Source organism: Diabrotica virgifera, chromosome 10, assembly GCF_917563875.1.
Source record: "Diabrotica virgifera virgifera chromosome 10, PGI_DIABVI_V3a".
Taxonomy (NCBI): Eukaryota; Metazoa; Arthropoda; class Insecta; order Coleoptera; family Chrysomelidae; genus Diabrotica; species Diabrotica virgifera.
The window spans coordinates 32,288,272-32,313,586 of record NC_065452.1 but is presented as its reverse complement, the minus strand read 5'-3'; the positions used below and the strand labels follow the sequence as shown (position 1 = coordinate 32,313,586).

The window sequence follows — 25,315 nt, the reverse complement described above, 5'->3', positions numbered from 1 at the left end:
TGACACTCTCAACATTTAAAAACCTGATACAAAAATAACATTCTTCTTTTAACAGAAGTTAGTTTAAAATAGTGTTACTGGCATGAGGAAAAAAACAGGAGATAGTACAGAGAATAGTAAGAGCAGCGAAAAAAAACTGTGCATAAATGAAATTAAAACAAAATGTATGGAATAGACAGATGGTCAGTTCAGAAATCGGGAAAAGTATAAAGTAGAAGTAGAAGAAGGAACATTATACGAATTCGAAATAGTAGAAAAATTTACGTACCTAGGATAGGGTGACAAAACGTCCAGTAAAAACGGGATTGTTCTGTTTTTTTAACGATTTGTCCCGGCGTCCCGAAAAAGTCTCTCGGGACGCCTAAATGTCCCGTATTTGCGTTGGATTCATTTTTTTTATCTGACTATATTTTCTCTCTTTAATTTTTCTTCAATTTCGGCACTTGTTTTCATTCTTATTTTCCCTCTTTTGTTACATTGTGGCCCAGTATTGTTCTCATTATTTTTCTTTCAAATTTCAGAAGACCATCTTCCTTTTTCTTGTTAATCGTCGTTGTTTCCATCCCATATGTAACAACAGGTCTTATTAAGGTCTTATATAGTTTCATAATAATATTATACTTAGAGTCTTTCTTTTCAGCAGATTTCTATTCATTCCATATGTTGTTCGGCCTTTCAGAATTCTTTCCTCCTTTCTCTCTTTTCCGGTTTTCCCTATTGTTACTTCCAAGTAGCTAAAGGTGGATACAGTTTCAAATTTATGGTTCTGTGTTATTAGATATTTCTGAGCTGTTGTGTTATCATTCTCTATCGTCATGTATTTTGTTTTGGGCTGGTTTATCTCTAGTCATATTCTCTTTGCTTCCTTATGTAATTTTCCAACTGCTTTTATAAGTGTCATCTTCGCCTTCGCTATGATGACTAGATCATCTGCATATGCTACTAGTTGAAGTTGATCTGTAATAATGGTTTTGTTTGCAAAATTTGTTCTCTTCGTGATTACTTTCAATATTAGATTAAATAATGTCGGAGAGATAGGGTCACCTTGTTTCACGCCTTTGTTTACATTAATCTCCTTAGAAGTTGTTCCGTTAAAACTGATCCTTGCTCTGGTGTTCTTTAGGCTCACTGTTACTAACATTCTGTTAGCATATGTCTTAATTTTTCTGGGATTCCAACATTCTATAGCTGCTCCATAATTTTCCTCCGATTGATTCTATCAAAAGCGCTTTTTAAATCCATGAATATTAGATGCATTTCTTTGTTGTATTCTCTCGATTCGTCGACCTCCCCGGTGTGAACCCGTTCTGGTATTATGTTTAGTATGTTTGCTAGAATGTTATATGTGTTGTTTAATAAAATTATTGCTCTGTAATTCTCGCACTCCTCCCGATCTTTTTTTTTGTATATAGGTACCATAATACCTGCGCTCGAATCGGCTGGTAGTCTGTTTTGTTCAAATTCTCTCCCTCCGTGCTTTAATCCACTGTTATTTCATCTTTTCCTGCTGCTTTTCCGTTTTCTACGTTTTTAATATTTGTTTTTGTACGTCTTCTTCTGTGAAAATTTCTATTTCTTCGTTATCTTACTTCTTCATTGCAGCGTGTTTCCTTCATAGTCAATAGCATTTTTTCGTAATATTCTTCTGATCTGTTTGTCTTCAAACACGGTTTCTCTTTTTTAGTTTTTTAGTCCTCTTATTTTAAGGCTGGGTGTATTTTTTGTTGCTCTGACTTTTTTGTAAATTTGTTGTAATTTGATGGTTTTCTCTGTCTTCTTCAATATCCTTCAACGAAATCGGTAATTTTTCTTCTTTTTATTTGTTGAGTTTGTTGGCTTTGTTTCACGCTATTTTGTATTCTTCCCTATTTTGTTCTGACGGGTTGTTGATGCATGCCGTTCTGGCGGAGTTTTATAGTTTTATGTCTGTTTCGCAGTCTTGATCGTACGTAAATTACACATTCAAAGGTAAAATAAAAAGGATTTATAGGTCAAAACTTAGCTAAAATATCATGTTTTAAGTTTATAATTTGGTCACCCTAACCTAGGAGCAATAATAGAGAGATTTTAGACCCTCTACTTTTTGACGTAGGTGAAACGTAAAACGTTATACTTCTCATGCGCACTGAGTGATAAATAAGGGATAACGTGTTTTGCTTAAAATAGTTTTTGAAACCCTTCAGAAAATACGCACACAGATTAACGTTAATTGACATTTGGCAAAGGTAACCTATAAAACGGCAGTTGTGTGCTATAACTTATTTTATTGAATTATTTGCCATATAGGAAGAACATGTATTAAAGACGTTCACCAAAGACAATTTACTACTTTAGGAACACAAAACATCCATCCTAAGTTTAACAAGACAATTCAATCAAGTGTCAGATTTCTGAAGAATAAATGGTGTAATTTAGAATTATTCTACCAGGGTTGCCAAGCAGATTATATTCAATTATATTTAATAGTTTTTAAAAAAAACAAATTTTGATTACAATTTTATACATCGTTACTATATTTTTTTATTCTAGTTGTCTTTGGTTCAGCTCATATGACTTTTTTTCGTTTTTTGTGATTTAGATATATGACATTTGACAATCTTACAAATACGTAATCCTTTAATAACGTGGACCTTATTTCTACCTAAATAAGGGGATACCTTATCCGCTAATAAAGTAATACGTTATTTTTCAGTTAATGCGCATGAGCAGAATAGCGTATAACGTTTAACGTTGCTGAAATAAGGGGCTTAAAATCTCTCTAATATCACGTAAACCGAACATTAAAGAAGAAATACAAGCTAGAATAATGGCAGGCAATATAAGTGTATATGCGCTTAATGGAATGTTGAAAAGCAAGTTTTTATCAAGAAAGACAAAAATACAAAACAACTATACAACCAATACTAACATACTGTAGTGAGACATGGATAATGACAAAAACTGAACAAGATTTACTGGCGATCTGGGAAAGAAAAATCCTGAGGAAGATATATGGAGGAATAATAAAGAACATTTTATGGATAAGAAGATCAAATGACGAGTTAAAAGAATTATACAACCAACCTAATATAATAGGAGTGATAAAGGCACAGAGACTTAGATGGCGAGGTCACCTAGAAAGGATGCTGAGCACGAGGACTCCAAAAAGGGCACTAAACTACACTTTAGCCTCAAAAAAGAGAAAAGGGAGACCAAAAACAGAGATGGAAGCAAGAGGCTGAAAAATATATGGAAAGAATAGGGCTAGAAGGCCAGAAGAGAAAAATTAATAACAGGAAGGAGTGGAGAAAAATCACATATCAGGCCAGAGGAGATCTCAGTACATAAAAACGAAGAAAGAACAAACTTTTTAAGCCATGGGCCTGCAAGGCCTTTATTGCTATAAGTTTATAATTTGTTTTACTGTCACAGACGACCCAGATATAACTGTAGCTTTTAAGACTTTAAATTTTGTATATACCATCTATTTGCTGTGGTTTTTTCCTGTTGTTGTTTTCGGTGCTAGCTCTTCGAAGATGCTTTTTATAAACTTCGAATTTCTGACTGATCGCAAGTTCAATCTGAGATCTTCTTCTTCAAGTGCCATCTCCGAGACGGAGGTCGGCAATAATCATAGCTATTCGGACTTTAGAGACGGCTGCTCTGAAAAGTTCGTTTGATGTACATCCGTACCATTTTCTCAGGTTGCGCAGCTATGATATTCTACGTCTCTATAACATTTCTTAGTAATTTTGTAGATAGTAACCATAAAATATAGTACACCTGCCAAATACGATTATTTTTAAATTACAAAAAAGGCCAATAAGGTATCTGTTTGGCCTCATGAAGAATATCACATTGTAGAAGATACTTCAAAGATCACGGGATTTTAAGATTTGCTCCTTTATATATTTTAAAAACTGTTTGCTTAATTCGTAAACACCTTCATATCTTTCCAGCAAGGCCCAATCATCTTTACTCCACCAGAAATTCTATCTTTGACGTCTATTTACCGATCCCGTCCGCTGAGTTAGTAAATAAATCTATATTATATTCTGCAAAAAAGACTATACAACCATCTCCCTATACAACTTAAATTTGCAACACCTTTCCCCACGTTCCGTAAAATGACAAAAGCCAATCTATCTGAAAGGCCATTTATTCAGTAGAAGAGTTTCTTAACGAATAACCAATAAATTACAGTACCCTTATGTACAAGTAGTATTTTTATCTACATTTGGGTGTATTATGCAGCAGCTTAAACTTATTAGTTCATAAAGAAGATTATGCAATTTGCAATTTATTTAAATTTTGCAATAGAATGTTTTTTAATGAATTATTTTTTATTTATATTTACGATTTATGTAGTTTTAGTACATTTTATTTGTTTTTCTGGGTCTTTTAAGCTTTGTCTATAAAATTGTACAATTTTTAATGACAATAAATAAAGCATATTTCTGAACTCGAACGATTCCAGTTTTCCACTGACGCCGCATTTAAGGTCCAAGCTTCTCGTAATAAACTCTCGTAACTTCCCTACCTATAATATTATATTTATCTATATATATTTATTATTTGCCCAACTAATATTGAATTATTTCTTTTCAGGAACAATTTTAGCCGAGAGAAGATTTAGAAATGCTCCCATTGCTACTAGCGTAAAAACTGGGGTAAATTTCGATTGTCCTGAAGAATTCGGTTATTATCCTCACCCCAGCGACTGCACACAATATTATGTTTGCGTATTTGGTGGAGCTCTTTTGGAGTCCTGCACAGGAGGCCTTATGTACAGGTAATATTCACATCATTTTTCATTAGTTTAGATTTAGGTTTTGCTTTGGTATAATATCAGGTAAGGTTAGGTCCAAGACTGCAAGAACTATCGCTGTATTACTGTAACCAGCACCTTTAGCAGATTATATGGAAAAACTTTAAAAGCTCTAATAGAAAATGAATATGCACCTTTAGGCAGGCCGCACATTAAATAAACATGAAACGTGAAACATTAAACGTGAAACATGAAACAAATAAATTGTAAAAACAAGTAACCGTTTCATGTGATATGCTAATCGATGAAACAAAGAACATCAAAGAAACATTAAACGTAAAGTATGAAACATAAAACGTGAAACACGTTTCATGAAAATAAAACAATGCTAAACAAATAGACGTCCGCATATTTATGAAACGAGTGTGATTCATGCACATGAAACATTTTTTCTTCTTGAAACGTGTTTCATGAAATAGGACGTGTTCTATTTTTCGATATCAGTTTCATTGTTTTAACTAATTAATTACATGCGTAAAATTAATGCGACCAAGAATTTAATATTGTATTGGATTCTGTGGTGGAGCAGAACGAAGAGTTTTACAATAATTATAACCTGAAATGGTACTCGAATAGACAATTACAAGAAAATATCGCTTTTTTAAACCAGGACCCACAATAAAACAATGTAAATGTTTGAATACTCATTCCATAAAATGATTGAAATTTAGCAAGATGATTATTTAATTCGTTTGCAACCAAATATTACGTAGGTACTATAGTTATGATTTTTGGACAGTAATAAAAGAGTTGCCACAACAGCAACGACCTCGTCATCATCACTTTCCATTATTTACTATACAAATTTTATTTTTGTTTCTTTGATTAGTATATTAGTGTAGGAAACAGAGATCAAACTTCGCAAACTCGACACAAGTCCGGTATTATTTTTTTTTCTGGTATATCAAGGGGTGCTTATTATGAGACTAACTATTTTTAAAATATTTGCCCCGGAATACCCATTTTCATTCCTTTAAAGGGTGTAGGGAAAAATCCTACTCCATCGGTAGGGTTTTTATAAATACATTTATACATTATGGTTATTGCAACATCCCTGCGGAATACTACACCTATTCCTGAAAATAAGTTTGGCGAGCATGTTTTTACGATTTTCTCATTACCTAAATATTTTTTTGAAACAAAGCTTATACAGAATTTTAGACCACTATTTGATCTACAAATAAGGTCCTACGCAATTTTTTCGTATAAGCAACCGTTACGGGGCAGAGTGGCGCCGCAAACCTTAGAAATGCTTTGGCGGGCTCCAGTTTTTGTTATTTTTTCCGTCACCTATTCATTTTTTACGCTAGCATAAGCGGTTCAGATGGTATATGTAAAAAAGCTTTTTAAAATGTAACACCCTGTAATTAAAAACTGGACAATTGCTCTTAAATGAAACCTATACCAAAAAATCAGACATTTATTTGTGATTAATAACTGCCGCTGGGTTGCTTCTTGATTCCCATTACGATTAGGGAAAAATAATTTTTTTTAAAACATCTTTTTTAAAAACTTGTCAACTTTGGGGCGCCACCTCCGCTAAACGGTGTGTCTGTCGCGGAATAAATTGTAGGAAATATAGTAATCTTCATATTTCTCTTAAGGTTTTTTTGCAATAACGTACAGGAAGGGCTACGTTTCTCAAAAACGACAAACTACCTCCTTTAAAGGGATGAAAATGGGTGTTCCGGGGCGAAATCTTTTAAGAAAAAGTTAGTCTCATTAAAAGCACCTCTTGATATACTAGAAAAAGAATAAAAGCGGACTTATTTTCGAAGTTCAACCTCTGTTTCCTACACTCTATAACATGAAACGGTTTCGTTCTTCACAATTTATTTGTTTTATGTTTCACGTTTTATGTTTCACGTTTCTTTGATATTAAAAAGCAATTAAAGAACGGCGCCGACAGCAACGACCACGTCACTATCCATTACCGACTATACAAGTTTTATTTATGTTTCGTCGATTAGCAATCACTTGAAACGGTTACTTTTTTTACAATTTATTTGTTTCATGTTTCACGTTAAATGTTTCAAGTTTTATGTTTCTTTGATGTGCCTAAGCCCAGCCGCACATCAAAGAAACATGAAACGTAAATTACGTTTCATGGAAATAAACCACTGCTAAACAAATATACGTCCGGCCATTTACGAAACTCTCCTAAAATAAAAATGCGTCATGAGCATGAATCACACTCGTTTCATTGGTAGGCGGACTTTGAGATTTGTTTAGCAGTGTTTTCTTTTCATGAAACATGTTTTTCGTTTCATGTTTCATGTTTTTCGTTTCATGTTTCTTTGGTGTGCGGCTTGGCTTAAGAGATCGAACAACTAGCAAAGCAGGATTCCGAGCAGGAATATCCTGTATCGACCACATCTTCACGCTCAACCAACTCAACGAAAAAAAAGTAGCCAGAGACAGAGAAATACATCTACTATTCGTCGATCTAACTAAGGCATATGATACTGTACCACTTTGTAAATTATGGCAAGTCCTAAAATATCTCCTATTAATATAACTTTGCTAAAAGCAGTGCAAGAGTTCTATAACAATATTCAAACAAACATAAAAATCAACAACAGATTATCCGATAGCTTCATGGTGAATAAGGGACTACGACAGGGATGCAGCTTATTGCCAACACTGTTTAAAATCTATATAAATGAGGTCTTGAATAAGTTGCGGAAATCGTGTTCTGGAATGGGGATATAGCTAAACGACGACTCAACACTATACACACTGCATTTTGCTAACGATCAGGTGGTGATTGCCCAGGATAAAGATGATCTAATATTTATGACAAACCAGATGTTTCGAGAATACAAAAAATGGTGCCTATACGTTAATATAGAGAAAACCAAATATATGTGTATAAGAGGACAGAAAAATGAGTTACAACTAGAGTATGATATGGTTATCGAGCCAAGCTCTGATTATGTATGCCTTGGAACGAGAATCCAACAAAGTGGAAGGACAGAATTCGAAAGAGGAAAGAATTATGAAAGGAAAGAAGGTAATAGGAGCTTTGAACTCACTACTTAGCCAAAAACCATATTAAAAGAAAAGAAAACACAGCTATATAATAGCATCTTTAAAAGCGTGGTACTGTATAGATGTGAAACCTGGCAACTGAATAAGCGGACAGAACAGAAGTTGTTCGCACTGGAAATGGACTTCTGGTGAAGATCGGCCTGCATCTCCAGAGTCTCACATGTAACGAATGGACGGGTACGAGATATTATGAATAGAAAACAAACATAATAGAAGAAGTCTAACAAAAACAACTGTGTTGGTATGGCCATGTACAAAGAATGCAGGAACATCGACTCCAAAAGCTAATAATGGAATGGCAATCCCCGGAAAGAAGAAAAAGGGGCAGACCGAAAACTACCTGGATAAGTGGAATCCAGAAAGCAATGTCTGAGAGAGATCTCCGACCGGGAGGTTGGACAGATCGACGCTGCTGGAAAATAGGAACCGAAAGGCGCAGGATGCTATAAACCGGTGTTATATATATATACTCTATCTACTCCAGATCTCAAACGTTTATTAAAATTTCGTAAATATTTCGGTTGAACACATTTTTGATCAATTTTATTAATTATCTCATTGATTTTGCTAACTTATTAAATCTTATTTTAGTCACGAACTCCAAACTTGTGACTGGCCGAGAAACGTAGGATGTGACGGATTGGACGTCTCAGTATCTGGAGCTCCAGCTTCCTACTCATCTTACAGCCCACCTGCAAGAAGTAAAGATCGAGGCCGAGAAAGAGAAAAGGATAAAGAGCGAGAAGACACAAGGCCAAGATATTCTGCTCCTCCACCACCACCACCGCCACTAGTGCAACCAGCTGCTGTGGTGACATCTAGAGGACAACCAAGAAACTTACAGCAAACACAGCAAGAGATAATCAAGGTTAGATATTAATAATCTTTGTCAATATTTTCAAAAATTTCGGTTTTTTGACAAGAGGTTGGTCCGGTTACTATAAAAATTAATATTTTTGAAAGGTTATGCATTATAGGTTAGCAAAAACAGAATCGTGAATAAACTTGATTGATACCCTTAAAATAAGGAATGTTCAAATTGCTTTATCCAAGAGATAAAGTAAAAACAAGTGGACTAAGAGTGAAAAAAATCGAAAGGAATTACCAAAAGATAGAAATTGTGCTGTTTTGATATACAGTGAGCCGAGCTACCCACTAACCAGACATATACAAGAATTCTCCTCAGCCATCTAAATGAGGATATGCAGCGATGAAATCGAAAAGACATAAGTGAAAACAATACAGGAGAAATAGCTACAATAGTTCAAAAAAACTACAGGTATATTAATGAAAGTAAAACAAATTGTATGGAGTGCACTAAGTCGAATCAACATGAGAATCTAAAGGTAGACAACCATACCTACGAATATGCCTCCACTTTTCCCTACCTAGGTTCAATAATAAATAACAACAATATCAGTCAAGAAATACAAGCACGGATTCTTAGCGGTAATAAGTGCTTTTATGAATCCAAAGACTTAAAGAACAGTAAGTTATTGAATCGCAAGTCTAAGCTTAGAATCTACAAAACTGTAATTAGACCAGTGGCCACATATGGATGTGAAACGTGGGCTCTCTCAACCACTGATGAAAATCCACTGAGAATATTTGAATGCAAAATACTAAGAAAGTAGTCCAGAGAAATAAGGTTTTTGTCGGGACACTTGAGCAGCCAGGTTGCAAATGGGTTTTTTGGGTACTATATACCTAATACATTATACATACAAAAATGCCCGTCACAGTTCGGACGAGAATTTTAGTTATTAACAAATAAGGGTCAAAAATGGCAGTTTTTTCGTTTAAATCGCTACAGCTAAAAATAGGATAATTAAATATCTTATTTATAGAATTCTTCTTTTAGCAGATGAGCCAATGTTTCAAATGGCAGTTTTTTAATTTTGGTCCGATCATTTGTTGCTTCGAAAATTGCATTAAAATTTCGAAAATAAAAAATTTGCTATAACTTTCGCGAAAGTGACCTTACGACTTTTATATTTCACAAAAAGTTGAGTCAGAGTCCATATACTGCACAACAAATTTTAAGGCGATTCGTCAATTAGTTTAAATTTTATTCAATCTGTTTATCCCAAAGAGCTTTTTTTGTAATGTTATTGTTCAGAAAATAATAATTATATAGAAATTCTGTGAAAACCACATGAAAGAACAATAGTGACGATAGTCTTGTTTTCAAATTATTGAAGAAAATCATCAAAAAGTAATTTTTGTCACTACGAAAATATTTTACTAAAGTAGAGTCATTTTTGGCTTGTAAACAATTTGAATAGCTTTGTTAATATTGACTGTAGAGTAAATTTACCTTGGAATTTCAAAAGCTGGTATATTTAAAAAAATTAAAAAAAAAACTTTTCGCTTAGGTTAATTACGGTGAAAGTTAGCCACTTTTATTATTTAATTCACAGTTACTTCAATATACATAAAATTCTCCTGTAACAGTGTTAGTTACCATACTACTCCGAAACGGCTTGGCCGATTTTTATGAAATTTTACAAGTATATTCTATGGGACTAAGAATAGGTTTTAATCTGTTTTTCATACCCATAAGTTCTAAAGGGGGTGGCCCCCTGACACTTTTGTTAATTTTTTTGGACAAAATTGTCTATCTTAATTTTATATGATGCAGGATTGAAAAATACATACAACCCTTAATTTACACTTTTCCATCACCAACTCCTATTTGTTAATACCCATCTATATATTTACATCAAAAAAATTCTCCTGTCACAGTGTTAGTTGTCGTACTCCTCCGAGACCGCTTGGCCGATTTTTATGAAATTATATATGTATATTCGGTAGGTCTTAGAATCGGTCGTAATCTATTTTTCATATCCGTGAGTGATAAGGGGAACTCCCCCTAACATTTTGAAATTTTATGTGGGGATTTACGTACATAACGTACTCTACAAGACTACGAGTACATACAATTTAAAAAAATTATGATCAAAATCCATCAAAAAGCTCTGGATATATTAATCGAAGCATTTGTTTGAAGAATCAGTTTCATTTTTTGAGTGCACGGATTTTAATAATTCATTTCCACCGACCACAAATCGATTTCGTTAGAACGTTATTTTTAAAGCTTTATTAACAACGCTGTTGAAGTTTAAAGTTTACTCAAACTTTTACACATAAACTATATGCCTTCAACTTCGAAATGGCGCTAGTTGGGTTGCTTAATTGTGATAAATAAAGTAGCTGTCAATTAAATAAAAAAAAGTGACTAACTTTGACTGTAATTAACCTAGGCAAAAAGTTTTTTTAATTCGTATAAAAATACCAGCTTTTTAAATCCCAAAGTAGTTTTAATCTACAGTCAATATTAACAAAGTTATTCAAATTGTTTTTGAACTAAAAATGACCCTATATAATAAAATGTTTTGGAATGATAAAAATGACTTTTAATGATTTTTTTAAAATACTTTAAAAAAATGGCTTTTCTTCTTTCATGTGGTTTTCACAGAATTGCTATATCATTACTATTTTCTGACCAATAATATTGCGAAAAAAAAGCTCATTGGGATAAACAAATTGAATAAAACTTAAACTAATTAACGAATCGTCTTAAAATTTTTTGTGCATTATATGGACTGTTTGTCTCGACTTTTCGTGCGATATGAAAGTCTTAAAGTAATTTTCACAAAAGTTATAGCAATTTTTTTATTTTCGAAATTTTAGTATTATTTTGCAATTTCTGAAGCAACAAATAATCAAACCGAAATTCAAAAACTGCAATTTTAAACCTTGGCTCATCCACTAAAAGAATAACAGTATAAATAAGATATTTAATTACCCTATTTTTACCCGTAGCGATTTAAACGAAAAAACTGCCATTTTTGACACTTATTTGTTAATAACTAAATTTCTCGTCCGAACTGTGACGGGCATTTTTGTATGTATAATGTATTAGGTATATAGTACCCAAAAAAACCCATTTGCAACCTGGCTGCTCAAGTGACCCGAAGATGGTATATTTTTGCCTTATTTCCCTGGAGTAAAGATATTTGGACCAACCCATTTCTCACCGAATGCATTTCCTTTCTCAATGGAACAATACAGTCATTGTTTTATTACACAAGAAAGGAGACATAGCAGATCTAAAAAACTACAGTCGTATTAGTTTGCTATCACACATATAAACTTTTCACAAAAACTGTCAAAAAAAAACTGGAGACTAAGTTAGACTTATATCAGAAGTTAGACTTCTATCTAGAGAACAAGTTGAATTTAGATCGGGATATAGCACTAACCACAACTTACTAGTGATAAAGAACCTTATAGAGAAGTCTGCAGAATACAACAAACCAGCACTGATATTCGTGGACTAAGAGAAAGCATTGTATACCATTAAATAGCAGAAAATGTTTAAGCATTGACAGAATGCCGAATAGACCATCGCTACACTAACATAATCAAATATATCTACCAAAATGACACGGCCAGTGTAAGGGTACGAACATACCGAAGATACATGGATGAGCGCGGTGTAGGTCGCGATCGCGGTCGAGGTTTACATCGATGACGGTCAAAACAGACCGAAGATACCTTCCTTCAAGTGTTCTTTGCGATTTCCATATAACCAAAACTTGTGGCAACCTGATTACAACAAAAAATGAATAAATACACCAGCCGTATCTCCGGCGAATGTCACGTGGTTTAAAAACCGCCAATAAACTATAATTTACCACGCCATCAGCAGCTCGATAGCGATGTAAATGAAACTATTTTGTTTTATCGCATCGACATCGCTGTAAACCGCGATGATAGGTCGCAGGGTGAACGGATGACGCATCCTTGGTATGTGCGATCTCATAAGAAAATGAAGGTTTGTTTTGACATCGATAAAGGGTAAAAAATGCCGAAGATACATGGATGAGCGCGGTGTAGGTCGCGATCGCGGTCGAGGTTTACATCGACGACGGGCAGAACATACCGAAGATACTTTCCGTATTCTGTTTTGGCATCGACATCATTGTAAACCGCGATGCAAGGTCGCGAGGGTGAACGGGTGACACATCCTTGGTATGTGAGATCTCATAAGAAAATAAAGGTTTGTTTTGATATCGATGTAGCGACCGCGATCGCGACCTACACCACGCTCATCCATGTATCTTCGACATGTTTTACCCTTAGGGTAAGAACACGCCGAAGATACATGGATGAGAGCGGTGTAGGTCGCGATCGCGGTAGAGGTTTACATCGAGGACGGGCAGAACATACCGAAGATACCTTCCTTTCAGTGTTCTTTGTGGTTTACAGATAACCAAAACTTGTCACAACCTGATTACAACAAGAAATGAATAGAAATGAATAAATACACCAGCCGTATCTCCGGCGAATATCGCGTGGTTTAAAATCCACTAATAAACTTTAATTTACCACGCGATCAGTAGCTCGATTGCGATGTAAAACAAACTATTTTGTTTTGGCATCGACATCGTTGTAAACCGCGATGATAGGTCGCGAGGGTGAACGTGTGACACATACTCGGTATGTGCGATCTCATAAGAAAATGAAGGTTTGTTTTGGCATCGATGTAGCCACCGAGATCGCGACCTACACCCTACACCGCGCTCATCCATGTATCTTCGGCATATTCGTACCCTTAGACTATCTGAACAAGAAACAAATAATAAATTCTGTATACAGAGAGGAGTACGGTAAGGACAGTGCCGGATTTAGGGTGCTTGCGGCCCTAGGCCAAATTACCCCGAGCGGCCCCCGATAACTTCAAGATTATGTAATTAAAGTATAAAACACATTTCATATTAATACATTACGTTTGTTTTAATTTTACTTTTTAAAATTGGTACAACATACAGAGCATAACATAAATGAACAGAAATCCCATTAATGTTCTATTTGAATACGGTACATAAATAGGTTGAAATATTGTATTCGCTAATTAAATAATCTTGGTTTACAAATTTGGCTAAAACCCCAAAACAGCTCTACCAACAATTTCTATATTTATAAAAAATATATAATTCAAAAAGTTAGCCAACAGCAGTTATTTGAAAAATTATTAATATTGCTAAAATTATTATATTATAAATTAGTATTGCAATTAATTGTTAAAATTAAATAACATTTGTTTCATTCGGGGGGAAGAGTACAGGTGGCAACAAAAGACTAAAAAAAGCCGAGTTGAAAAGACATTATAAGTAAAAGAACAAGCAAAATAATATGAGCTGTAATAGTAATAGGATACGGTACTGAAAAATAAAAATACTAAGGATACAACAAATAAAGTTCTAGATCGGTAAATTCTGACATTATTCTCTTATACTGAAAAATGTCAATATCATGTTCTTAATTTGGATAAATTTGGATTAGTGATTAAATTGACACTCACTCCACTCCATACTCATAATAAATCTCATATCTAAACTCCAAACACTAGCTTTTTGGCTGCAAAATTTTTAATCAAATCGTTAAAGTTTAAGGCTTAAAAAGCTCAGCATTTGAAACAAAACTAGTCAAACTAGACAATCTAGAATCTTCGTCAAAAGTCGAGTTCCTCAAGTAGTTTTTGATTATTTTCAACACGCTGAATGATCTTTCTCCAGATGTATTAGATGTTATCATGCATAGTAGGATGCGCAAAGCTGTGTCCATATTCGAAAATAATGTTGTTAACTGTTTTTCACGAATGAGTTTCAGATACTCCAAAAGTGTATTCCTCGGAGGATTGGTAAATTGGTAATCTTGTTATCATGAGGTTCTCTTTATTCATCAAATATACTTTCAACAAAGCCTTTGAACTGTACCTACACACTCTTCTCCAAAGTCACCGTCTATGTCGATTCGATACTTTTTAGCTAAAATAGAAGCTTTTCCCCTGATTTCTTCATTGGAAATTGACGTTGTTTAACTTGTTTAAAAATCCAAATTCTTCATTAAGGCTGAAATAAACTTCGGATCTTTCTTTCAATTCTGAATAAAGCCTGTCAATTACAACATTGAATGTATTAATCTTTAAGTCTTCTTTGCCATTAAAGTGAGGTTCAGTAGATTCATCTTCTTTGTCTTCGCCAGGGAGAGCTTTTCTTTTAGGGCGTCTTTTTTTTTCAAGAATATAGGTTTTATTTTTATACAACTCTTTTCCTTTTTTTTTCATAGAAATCAAAGTTGTCTCTCAGACTCAAATCCTTTAGGGATTTGTATATGTTGCAAGTCACATTCAAGTCTGTAGCAGTCTTTTGCATTGTTTTGGTAGTCTTGTCAAAACGTTTGTAAAATATCGTACCACATGTTAATAGAATAGCATTCTCTAATTATAAAAATTGTTTACTCATTCCATTAGCTTCAGCTCGGCTCACATTTGTTTCCCCTGTATCGGCTGATATTTTTTTAATTGCCTCGTAGTAGCTCCAGTAGTTAAGTAAAATGGCTTTTACAGCATGCCATGCATCTTGTAACGTTTACTCTTTTTGGAAGGAGTTTCTTATCGTTATTGCTACAATGTTGTGACAATTTTTTTACCAAAAAAGTTTTTTTACAAACCGCTGCGGCCCCCTTTTGCTTGCGGCCCTAGGCCGCGGCCTAGTCGGCCTAGTGGTAAATCCGGCACTGGGTAAGGAGACACCGTCTCTCCAAAGCTATTCACGATACTTTTAGAACATACTTGTAAGAAGGCAGATCTGAGCGAGTATGGTATCAACATAAATGGAGAGACGCTCATTCATTTGTGATTCGCAGATGACATTGTCCTTGTAGCCGATCGTATGGGTGATACAATGATAATGTTGGAAAAATTATATCATGCTTCCTGAGAGTTCGAACTAAAGATGAACATGAACAAAATGAAAATAATGACTAATCTGGTGTTAAATCCTAATATTGCTGTTGATGAAAGGTATATTGATCAAACTGCATTGTATAAGTACTTATGACACGAAATTCGGTTGGGCAGAGATAACCTGACTAGTGGGCTCCCACGTCGTATAGGATTAGCCTGGGTAGCGCTTGGTAAATGGTACCCATATGCCTCAAAAGGAAAATCTTTGATCAGTGTGTGGTACCTGTACTTATGGAGTGGAAACAGTAACACTCACAAAAAAGATTCGAGTGACTGAGAGGGCTATGGAGCGCCAGATATTGGGTGTTTATGTGAGGGATCGAATCCCAAACGAAGAAATACATCGTAGGGCAAAAACAATAGACGCTATCCAATCTAAAGTGGAATTGGGCAGTACACGTCGCCAGATTCTCAGACAGCCGATGGACAAAACGTATCGTCGAGTAGAGACCACGACAAGAAGAACTATGGAAAAGAGGACACACACCAACCAGTTGGACTGACGACCTGAAGTGTGTCATCAGTAACTGGATGCAAGTTGCACAAGACAGAGACAGATGGAAAGAGCTGAGGGAGACCTGTGTTCAGCAGTGCACCCGTAAAGGTTATTGATGATGAGCCGAACTACTAAGAAGTATGCTCAACACATTGATGCAGTTTGTGTCCCGAAACACCGTTGCTCAGTCGTTGTAGATGATGGGTGGTTTAGGGAAGTACACAAAAACACAAAAGTAATAGGCCTGGATTCCCCGTACCTAAAAAAGGTTTATTAAGAGCAAGCTGGGAATTTGTTAATATATACTATACTTTGCACTCGCTTTGTAACGACTAGTAACTTCTAATCAACTGATTTTGTCAAACATTAATAAATTTCGACTATAAACATAACCTCATACTTTAGAACTTATAAAATATATGTTAAATCTTACAAGTGTCTGATCAAGTACTTTATTTATAAATATTAAACCAAAAGACATTTAAATACTTCTTAAAAACATACCTTATTTGCTTCCAGTTTCTATACAACTACTGTAATAATCATAAACTTTGCGTATTAAATTTAAATCGTAGTACTTCTCACTATTCCAGTGTTACCGTACATCAAAGTTTGTCAGACTAGGCACCGTTAAGCTATTAACAAATCTTCAGCTTGCTATTAATAAAAATTTGCTATTAATAAAATTTTTGGTACGAGGATCCAGGCCTATTAAGGGAAAGAACAATTTTGTTCACAAACACTGGACAATACAAAATAAAAGACTAAAATGAAGGGACCGATATAAATGCCAAAAAAGATACGGACTCATCATTATTCTCTTTGCCTTATCCCTATACGGGGTCGGCTGCCCTAATTGCATTTATCCACACAATTCTATCTCCCCCCACGTCTTCTTTGGTCTTCCTCTCCTACTTCTTCCAGGAATCTGCACTTCAGCAATTCTTCGTATTGGGTGATTAACGTCTCGACGTTGGACATGACCAAACCATCTCAACCTATGCTCTCTCATTTTGGCATCAATTGGTACCACACCTAGACTTCCCCTAAAATACTAATTTTTAATTTTATCCTTGTTTGTCACTCCACTCATCCATCTAAGCATTCTCATTTCCGCCACGTGCATTCGTTGTTCTTCTTTCTTTTTCAATGCCCAACATTCAGTTCCGTACATCATATCCGGCCTTATGGCTGTTTTATAGAATTTTCCCTTCAACTTCATTGGAATTTTCCTGTCACACAGCACACCACTCGCTTCCTTCCACTTCATCCATCCAGCCCTAATTCTACTGAATGCATCTCCATCTATTTCTCCATTACTCTGTAACACCGATCCCAGGTACTTAAAACTATTGCTTTTTTACAATCAGTTCACCATCCAAAAATACCATTTTATTTGTAGTAACTTCATCTTTAAATGAGCATTCCAAATACTCTGTCTTTGTAATACTAAGTTTTAAACCTTTTTCCTCGAGAGCTTGTCTATACTGTTCCAGTTTTTGTTCTAAGTTTCTTTCACTATTTCCTACTAACACGACATCATCAGCATACATTAAGCACCATGGAATGTTACCCTGTAGTTTCGCTGTTATCTGGTCCAAAACTAATGAGAATAAATACGGACTAAGCACCGAGCCTTGGTGCAATCCTACTTTCACATGAAATTTATCAGTCTCTCCCACACCTGTCCTAACACTAGTCGTTACTCCCTCATACACATCCCTCACAATCTTTACATATTCACCAGGGACTCCTTTCTTATTGAGTGCCCACTACAGAATCTCTCGAGGAACTCTATCATATGCTTTTTCAAGATCAATGAATACCATATGAGCGTTTGTTTCTTTACTCCTGTATTTTTCCATTAACTGCCTCATAAATGAAAATTGCATCTGTTGTTGATCTGCCCTGCATAAAGCCAAATTGATTCTCGGATATTTCGGTCTCTTCACGTATCCTTCTATCAATTACTCTTTCCCATATTTTCATGGTGTGGCTAAGCAGTTTTATAGCCCTGTAGGTTGTACATTGTTGTATATCTCCCTTGTTTTTGTAGACAGGTACTAGTATACTGCTTCTCCATTCGTCTGGCATTTGTCCAACTTCCATAATTCTATTAAATAAACCTGTTGCCAAAAAAGATACGGACTCTAAGATGAGATTAAGATTTATTTTTCAGTTTGTACTATAAAGTACACATTAGTTGGAAAGAAAATGTGTTGAGTATTAAAAAGAAAAGACTTGATACGTTAATTACAAACATCAGAGTTTTTTGTATTTAGCGTGTTAGTTGTATTTATAATAAATTAATCTCATTAATCTCATTAATAGCATAAATTTCTATATCCATTATTTAAATTTCATATGCAAAAACCACGGCTGTCATATTATCTCATTATTTAATATAATTATATCGCCAATCTATTAAGTTTATTAGCGGAATTATCTGTTTTACAAGAAAAGTGAAATAAATAAGTAGCGATCACTTATACTAAACCACTTTTTACCATCCTTTCACCTTAAAGTTTTCATTTTTCCCAGTAACTAATGGCTAATATATATTATTATCTGGAGAACTAATATAATTATTTCATTTCTCTATGAGACAAAAATATTGATGGTTTATACGAGGGTAGTATGGGAAAGTGTGAGTAGAATTGCATGCCATTGTAAATCTTCCCCTTCTCTTCTCTTGGTCTTCTCCTCTCTATTATTTATACCTGTCCAGTTCTTTATATTACGTAGCCACGACATTTTTTTGCGACCTACCTCTCCTCTCTTGGCTTCAATCTTTCCTTGGATGATTAGTTGAGGGATTTCGTATTTTTCTCCTCTCAGGATATGGCCCAGGTATCCAATTTTTTCGTGCCTTGATCCAGTTGAGCCTCCTCGTTAAAACTTCCAGTTGAAACTTCCTCGTTTCTCACCATATCTGTCCATAGTGTCCATGGTATGCGAAATATTCTTCGCAAGTTCCACATTTCGAAGGCCTCTAATTTCTCATTAATGGAAGATATTTTCAACGTCCAGGTCTGCATGCCCTATAACAATATGGACTATACATAGCACTTAACCATTTGTAACGGAGATTGAAGGAAAGATTGCGGTTATAAAGTAGCAGTTTAAATTTAATAAAAGCTTGTCTTGCTTGTTCGATACGGCATTTTATTTCTTGTTGAGGATTCCATTGGACATTCACCATCATTCCCAAGTATTTGAATGTTTTCACTTGCTCGATTGGAGCACTATCTACTTGCAGTTATGGTTGTACTCTTAAAAGTGAGCCCTTTTTGCCATGTGTTTTTCCTGAGGTATTTATTTTATTTAACATCAACTGTTCCTTATCTGTGATTATCACAAACTGGATAAAAGCGGCGCAAGAGGCCTATGTTCAGCAGTGGACTTTTGAGGATGGATAGTGACGATGATGATTCGAAGGTGTTCCATTTTTTAAATATCTTTCTCTATTTTGTTAGTTTTTTAATTATATAGACTTTCGTGTATTCTTTCTTATTTAACATTGTTTTCAAAATGTCCTTCTGATTTTAAAAAATGACTGCCTTTTTGGTCAAAATCCCATTCCTACAATGTTGTAATAACGAGTGACTAAGAATCAGCTAAGACAAAAGTAGAATTGTAAGTGCATCATATCAATTACAATATAAAATCATGATCTTTTAAAACAAGAATAAAGAAAATTCCTAATATAAATGGCCTACATTATTTTACTTTCGGTCCAGCCCACTAAGTATTTACCCTGTACTGACCTTTCACAGTTACAGATATGGATGTTAAATGCAATAAAGTGACATGCCGATATTGTAAATCTTGCTTAAAAGTTCAAGGTCATTTAATTAAATCATAAATCACCAATCAGATGGCTTGTATTTAAAACGCCATTAAAAGAACACGTTTTGCATTTTTGCTAAATACTTTATACCTTCATAATTCATTTTTAACTTTTTTATGCTTTTATATATAACCTTTTTTAAACCAAGCCTCTTTACATACCATCTTGTATCAGAAGGTTATCAATCACGGAAATTGGTACACACAGTTTCAAAAGTTATCCACCACCCCTCGTATTCACAATTTTTAGTTTTACAAATCTGCATCCTTATCACATATTTAATAGGCCTTTTTCATATAAAATACCGTCGCGGCACTTGAAGAAGGAGGAGTCACCATCCTGTAGATTCCTTTCGGTCATAGTTTTTCTGACGTCCTCCTGCCATCTCTTTATCGGGTATTCTCTTCTTTTTCTCTGCACTAGTCTCCACTGCATCACTTTCTTTGGTTATCTGTCTCCAGTCATATGGCTTACATGTAAGTACCATCTCAATCTCATGCCTTCAATAGTATCAATTATTATTGTTTTGAAGCTATTTTCTTGTGGAATCTTAATACAATTTATGTGTATTATAATGTTTATACGGGGTGTTTCATTAACAATTGTCCATATCGTAACTGAAGAAACCTTAGCACAAAATACGAAGATTTAATCCCATATAAACATAATAATAAACATCTTTAAATACAAATTTAGGACGAAATACAGGGCTGACGAGGAAGCGAGAAATGGTCCTCCGAAAAGCGGGTTGGACATGAGGCTAACTCCCTCATCCCGTAAAAACCTATTGTTACGAAATCTTGAGATAGAAAAGCCGGACTGAATTCAAGACGACGACCCAGGCACCGAACTAATGACAATGATTTAAAGATTAGTACTTGGAATGTAAGAATGCTGTATAGGACAGCGGGACTGAAGCTGCTCCAAGATCAACTCCTAAAATATAGAATAGACATTGCAGCTATTCAAGAAATGAGATGGACAGGAACCGGCATTATGCAGAAAAAAGAACATGATATCTATTACAGCTGTAACCCGAACCGACATGAGTTCGGAACTGCGTTCCTAGTATCAAAGAAAATAAAAAAAATTATTATTGGTTTTAAAGCCATAAATGATCGGTTATGCATCCTTCGAATAAAAGGAAAATTTTTCAACATATGCCTGATCAACGTGCACGCGCCAACCGAGGAAAAAGACGAAGAAATTAAAGATTTATTCTACGAAGACCTCGAAAGAGCATATGATAACTGTGCCAAAAACGACATTAAAATAATCATTGGAGACATGAACGCCCAGATAGGAAAGGAGATATGCTACCAAGATTATATTGGTAAACACAGCCTTCACGACGTTACTAATGACAATGGCTTAAGCTTAAGACTTATTAGTATGGCAGCTTCCAAAGACTTAATTGTGGGAAGTACATATTTTAATCACAAGAATATCCATAAAGCAACTTGAATATCACCAAATGGACACACCACAAATCAAATTGACCATGTTATAATTGACAGAAGGCACTTTACAAACCTAATGGACGTCAGAAGTTACAGAGGCGCAAATATTGACTCGGACCATTTCATGGTAGCGGCCAAGTTACGACAAAGAATTTCCAATGCCAAGAAAGAAAGGGGCACTAGACAAGTAAAATATAATTTACATATGCTAAAAAATGAAAACATAGAGAAACAGTTCCAGTCACATATAAAAGAAACCCTAGAACACACCTGGGCAGTCGACCAGTCAAGCAGGGGAAATGTGGAACAACTGCAACGAGGCTGTGAAATTAGCAGCCGAAAGCACATTAGGAATATCCCGAACCCAAGAAAAAAACGACTGGTTCGACCAAGACTGCAAAAAATAACAGATGAGAAGAACGAGGCATTTAGGACCATGCAATAACGGAAAACTAGGACAACAATAGATAGATACAAAAACTTAAGGAGAGAGGAAAAACGCATACACCGAAAAAAGAAACGAGACTCGGAAAATGACATATTAGAACGGCTCGAAAGCCATATAAGTCACGGAGAAACAAGAAAGTTCTATCATCAAATAAATATTATTAGAAAAGAATTCAAACCGAGAATCAACTATTGTAATGATAAGGAAGGTAACTTACTTACCAACAAAGAGGATATCCTGTTACGATGGGTAGAGCACTTTCGAGAGTTACTGGAAGGGGAACCTACTAACAATATAGAGCTGGAATACCGAAATGAGGAACTCGTGGAACCCCCTCGGTAGAAGAAGTGACAATATCTATAGAAAAACTAAGAAACCACAAATCCCCAGGCAGCGATGGCATCCCAGCAGAGTTATTTAAGCACGGTGGAGAGCAGCTCACCAAGGTGATGCGAGAAATTGTTTGTAAAATTTGGTCTGAGGAGCAAATGCCTGAAGAATGGAGCTTAGGCTTAATATGCCCGTTACACAAAAAGGGAAGCCAACTGGAATGCAATAATTACCGCGGAATAACTCTCCTAAATACAGCATACAAGATATTGTCAAACATTTTGCACGAGAGATTGAAGCCTTATACCGAAACGTTTCTAGGAGAATATCAGGCAGAATTCAGGCGTGGACGTTCAACCATTAACCAGATCTTTACACTGCGACAGATCCTGGAAAAAGCGCAAGAGTTTAACATAGATATGTACCATATTTTTGTCGATTTTAAAGCTGCATATGACAGTGTCTTAAGACCAAGTCTCTACAACGCTATGAATGAGTTAGGAATTCCAAAAAAACTCATATGTATGATAAAAGTGACAATGGCGAAGATGATATCAGCAGTAAAAATTCAAAACGACTCGTCAACCCCCTTTGAAATACATAGGGGTTAAGGCAGGGAGATGCGCTGGCGTGTCAACTTTTTAATGTAGCATTAGAAAAGGTCGTACGAGACGCTAATATAGATAGCAGGGGAACAATATTCAATAGATATGTCCAAATTCTAGCATATGCAGACGACGTGGACATTATAACAAGAACCAGAGCGAGAACTGCGGAAATCCTAACCGAGCTAGTAGCAGCAGCAGAACGAATGGGGTTACATATAAATTGAAATAAATTCAAATTCATGGCGACTAACACAAACACAAGAGCTGGAAATGTTGACGCAGATCTAATCATCAATGACCAAAACTTCGAAGCGGTCAAAGAGTTTATATATCTAGGGACATCGGTTAACCCCATTAATAACACATGAGGGGAAATAAAAAGACGAATAATAATTGCAAACAGGTGTTATCATAGTCTATCAAAGTACTTAGCTAACAAACGTCTGTCTCAAAAAACTCGTATAAGACTGTATAGAAGATTGATAGTCCCCGTTCTCACATATGGATCAGAGGCATGGACGCTAACTAAAACAGATGAATCCGCTCTATCGACTTTTGAAAGAAAGGTGCTACGTAAGATATTCGGAGCGGTCTGTGAGAACGGAATATGGAGGCGTAGATATAACTTTGAACTGCAGAATACCTACAAGCATACGTTTGGTGGAAAAGATATTGTCACTATAATTAAGCGAAACCGCCTGCAGTAGGCAGGACATGTAGCCCGGGCCCTTGAATCGAACATGATAAAAAAGATTCTAACAGCGCAACCCGTGGGAATGAGAAGACAGGGTTGACCAAAGCTGAGGTGGATGGACGGGGTAACACAAGATGCCGAGAAGATCGGAGTCGGCAACTGGAAAATGCAAGCAAGGGACAGAACAGAATGGCGTAGAAAGCTTGAGAAGGTCGAGGCCCTCTAAGGGCTGTAGCACCAAGATGATGATGATGAAATACAAATTTTAAAATCAAATAATTACGTATTGTGTTATAAAAGGATTTTTTTTGTGTTGGTCGGAAATGGTGTCTGCATTAAGTAACTGACAAGTGCAAATCGAGAACAAGCCCCTAGGTGATCACCTTAACAAATGTTAATTTGATATTAGATATAATTCCTTGTACCAGACACCGAATAACATATATTAAAAAATCGATTATCTAGAACAAGTAAATCATGACAATTTACACCTACTACCTCGCGTTCATTACAAACTGAACACAAATTTGACTTAAGCAATATCTCGATTACACAATTTTAAGATTAGATCTCATGATATATGGCCTATTGTGTTTTTTCTTTTAGAAATTTCAGAAATAGCCAGCATACATATCCGTAGAATTTAAAGTTCCGGGGTCCTTGAGATAGCCATTTTAGATTGAATCAATTTCTGTTCAATTAAAAATAGGAATATAATAAATTCTGACTATAATATAGTTTTAGATTTCTAATTAGCGTTTGGGCGTTATTTAATCGTGAAGTAAAACCTGTAATCAATAATAAATGCATTCTTAATGAAGGCATTATACGGGGTGTTCCAAAAATTTCGATAATATAAAAATTAGAAGATGACCTAATCTTGATTAAAAAAATGGAACTCCTTTCAAACCTCGAAAATCTTGTCTTATTTGTGACCCGCATTGTTAGGGTGACCCAAAATTATGTTTTTTTTAATGGAACACCCTGTATATCTTTACATTTTTGCATTCTCCTATATCTTCTTTCTTAAAATATAAGGTTTTGTAATAATATACGAAGTGGTTTAAAAGATAATTACGTTTTTTCGTTAATTTGGTAGCAATATTCACACCCTGTAGAATTGTAGTGATTTGGCATCAAATTCTTATTTACATATTCAAAAGATTTTTAATATAGTCTACTATCGTTAAAAATTATTAATATAGCGAAATGTTTAATTTTAGTATACAAGGTTGGTCGAAACTCGGAATGAGTATTTGATGAGTATTCTTAAAAGGAACACCCTGTATTTTAGTATTGTAATGAATGATAGTTTACGGTATTTTTTATTTCTTAAGCATTCCCTATACCTAAGTGCTTTAATTTGTTAGTTATTCGTGATTCTTTAAGCCAAACATTAATTGCAACAAAAATTACATGAAATTTTATTAGGGGGCCGTGAAAATATTTAATCAAAAAGAATTTTTCGAAAAAAAAACCTATATATTAGTCTAGACCAGCGGTTCTCAACCTTTTCGAGTGATGTACCACCTACAGTTATTTTTAATATTTTTGTTACCACATATATTTTTAAATTGTATTATCAATACTTACTAAGTACTACTATTTTAATTTTTTCTGTGTTTTGTGTACCACCGCCAATAATGATATGTACCACCAGTGTTACTTGTACCACAGATTGAAAACCTCGGATCTAGACTGATCCTTAATTTATTAATATTGGATGAGATATCAAAATAGGTATTTTATGAGAGA

The 25,315-nt window shown here is 35.0% G+C and overlaps 1 protein-coding gene across 7 annotated transcripts in view; it reads left to right on the top strand.

Moving 5' to 3' along the window:
* LOC114335194 (mucin-5AC) overlaps positions 1–25,315 on the top strand; it is a 436,134-nt gene that overhangs the window by 275,269 nt on the left and 135,550 nt on the right. For all 7 annotated transcript variants that reach the window (XM_050663155.1, XM_050663154.1, XM_028285392.2 and 4 more), the window contains exons 2-3: positions 4,588–4,771; positions 8,450–8,726. In XM_050663155.1, the coding sequence (XP_050519112.1) occupies positions 4,588–4,771; positions 8,450–8,726 (461 nt within the window). The remainder of the gene's footprint in view (positions 1–4,587; positions 4,772–8,449; positions 8,727–25,315) is intronic.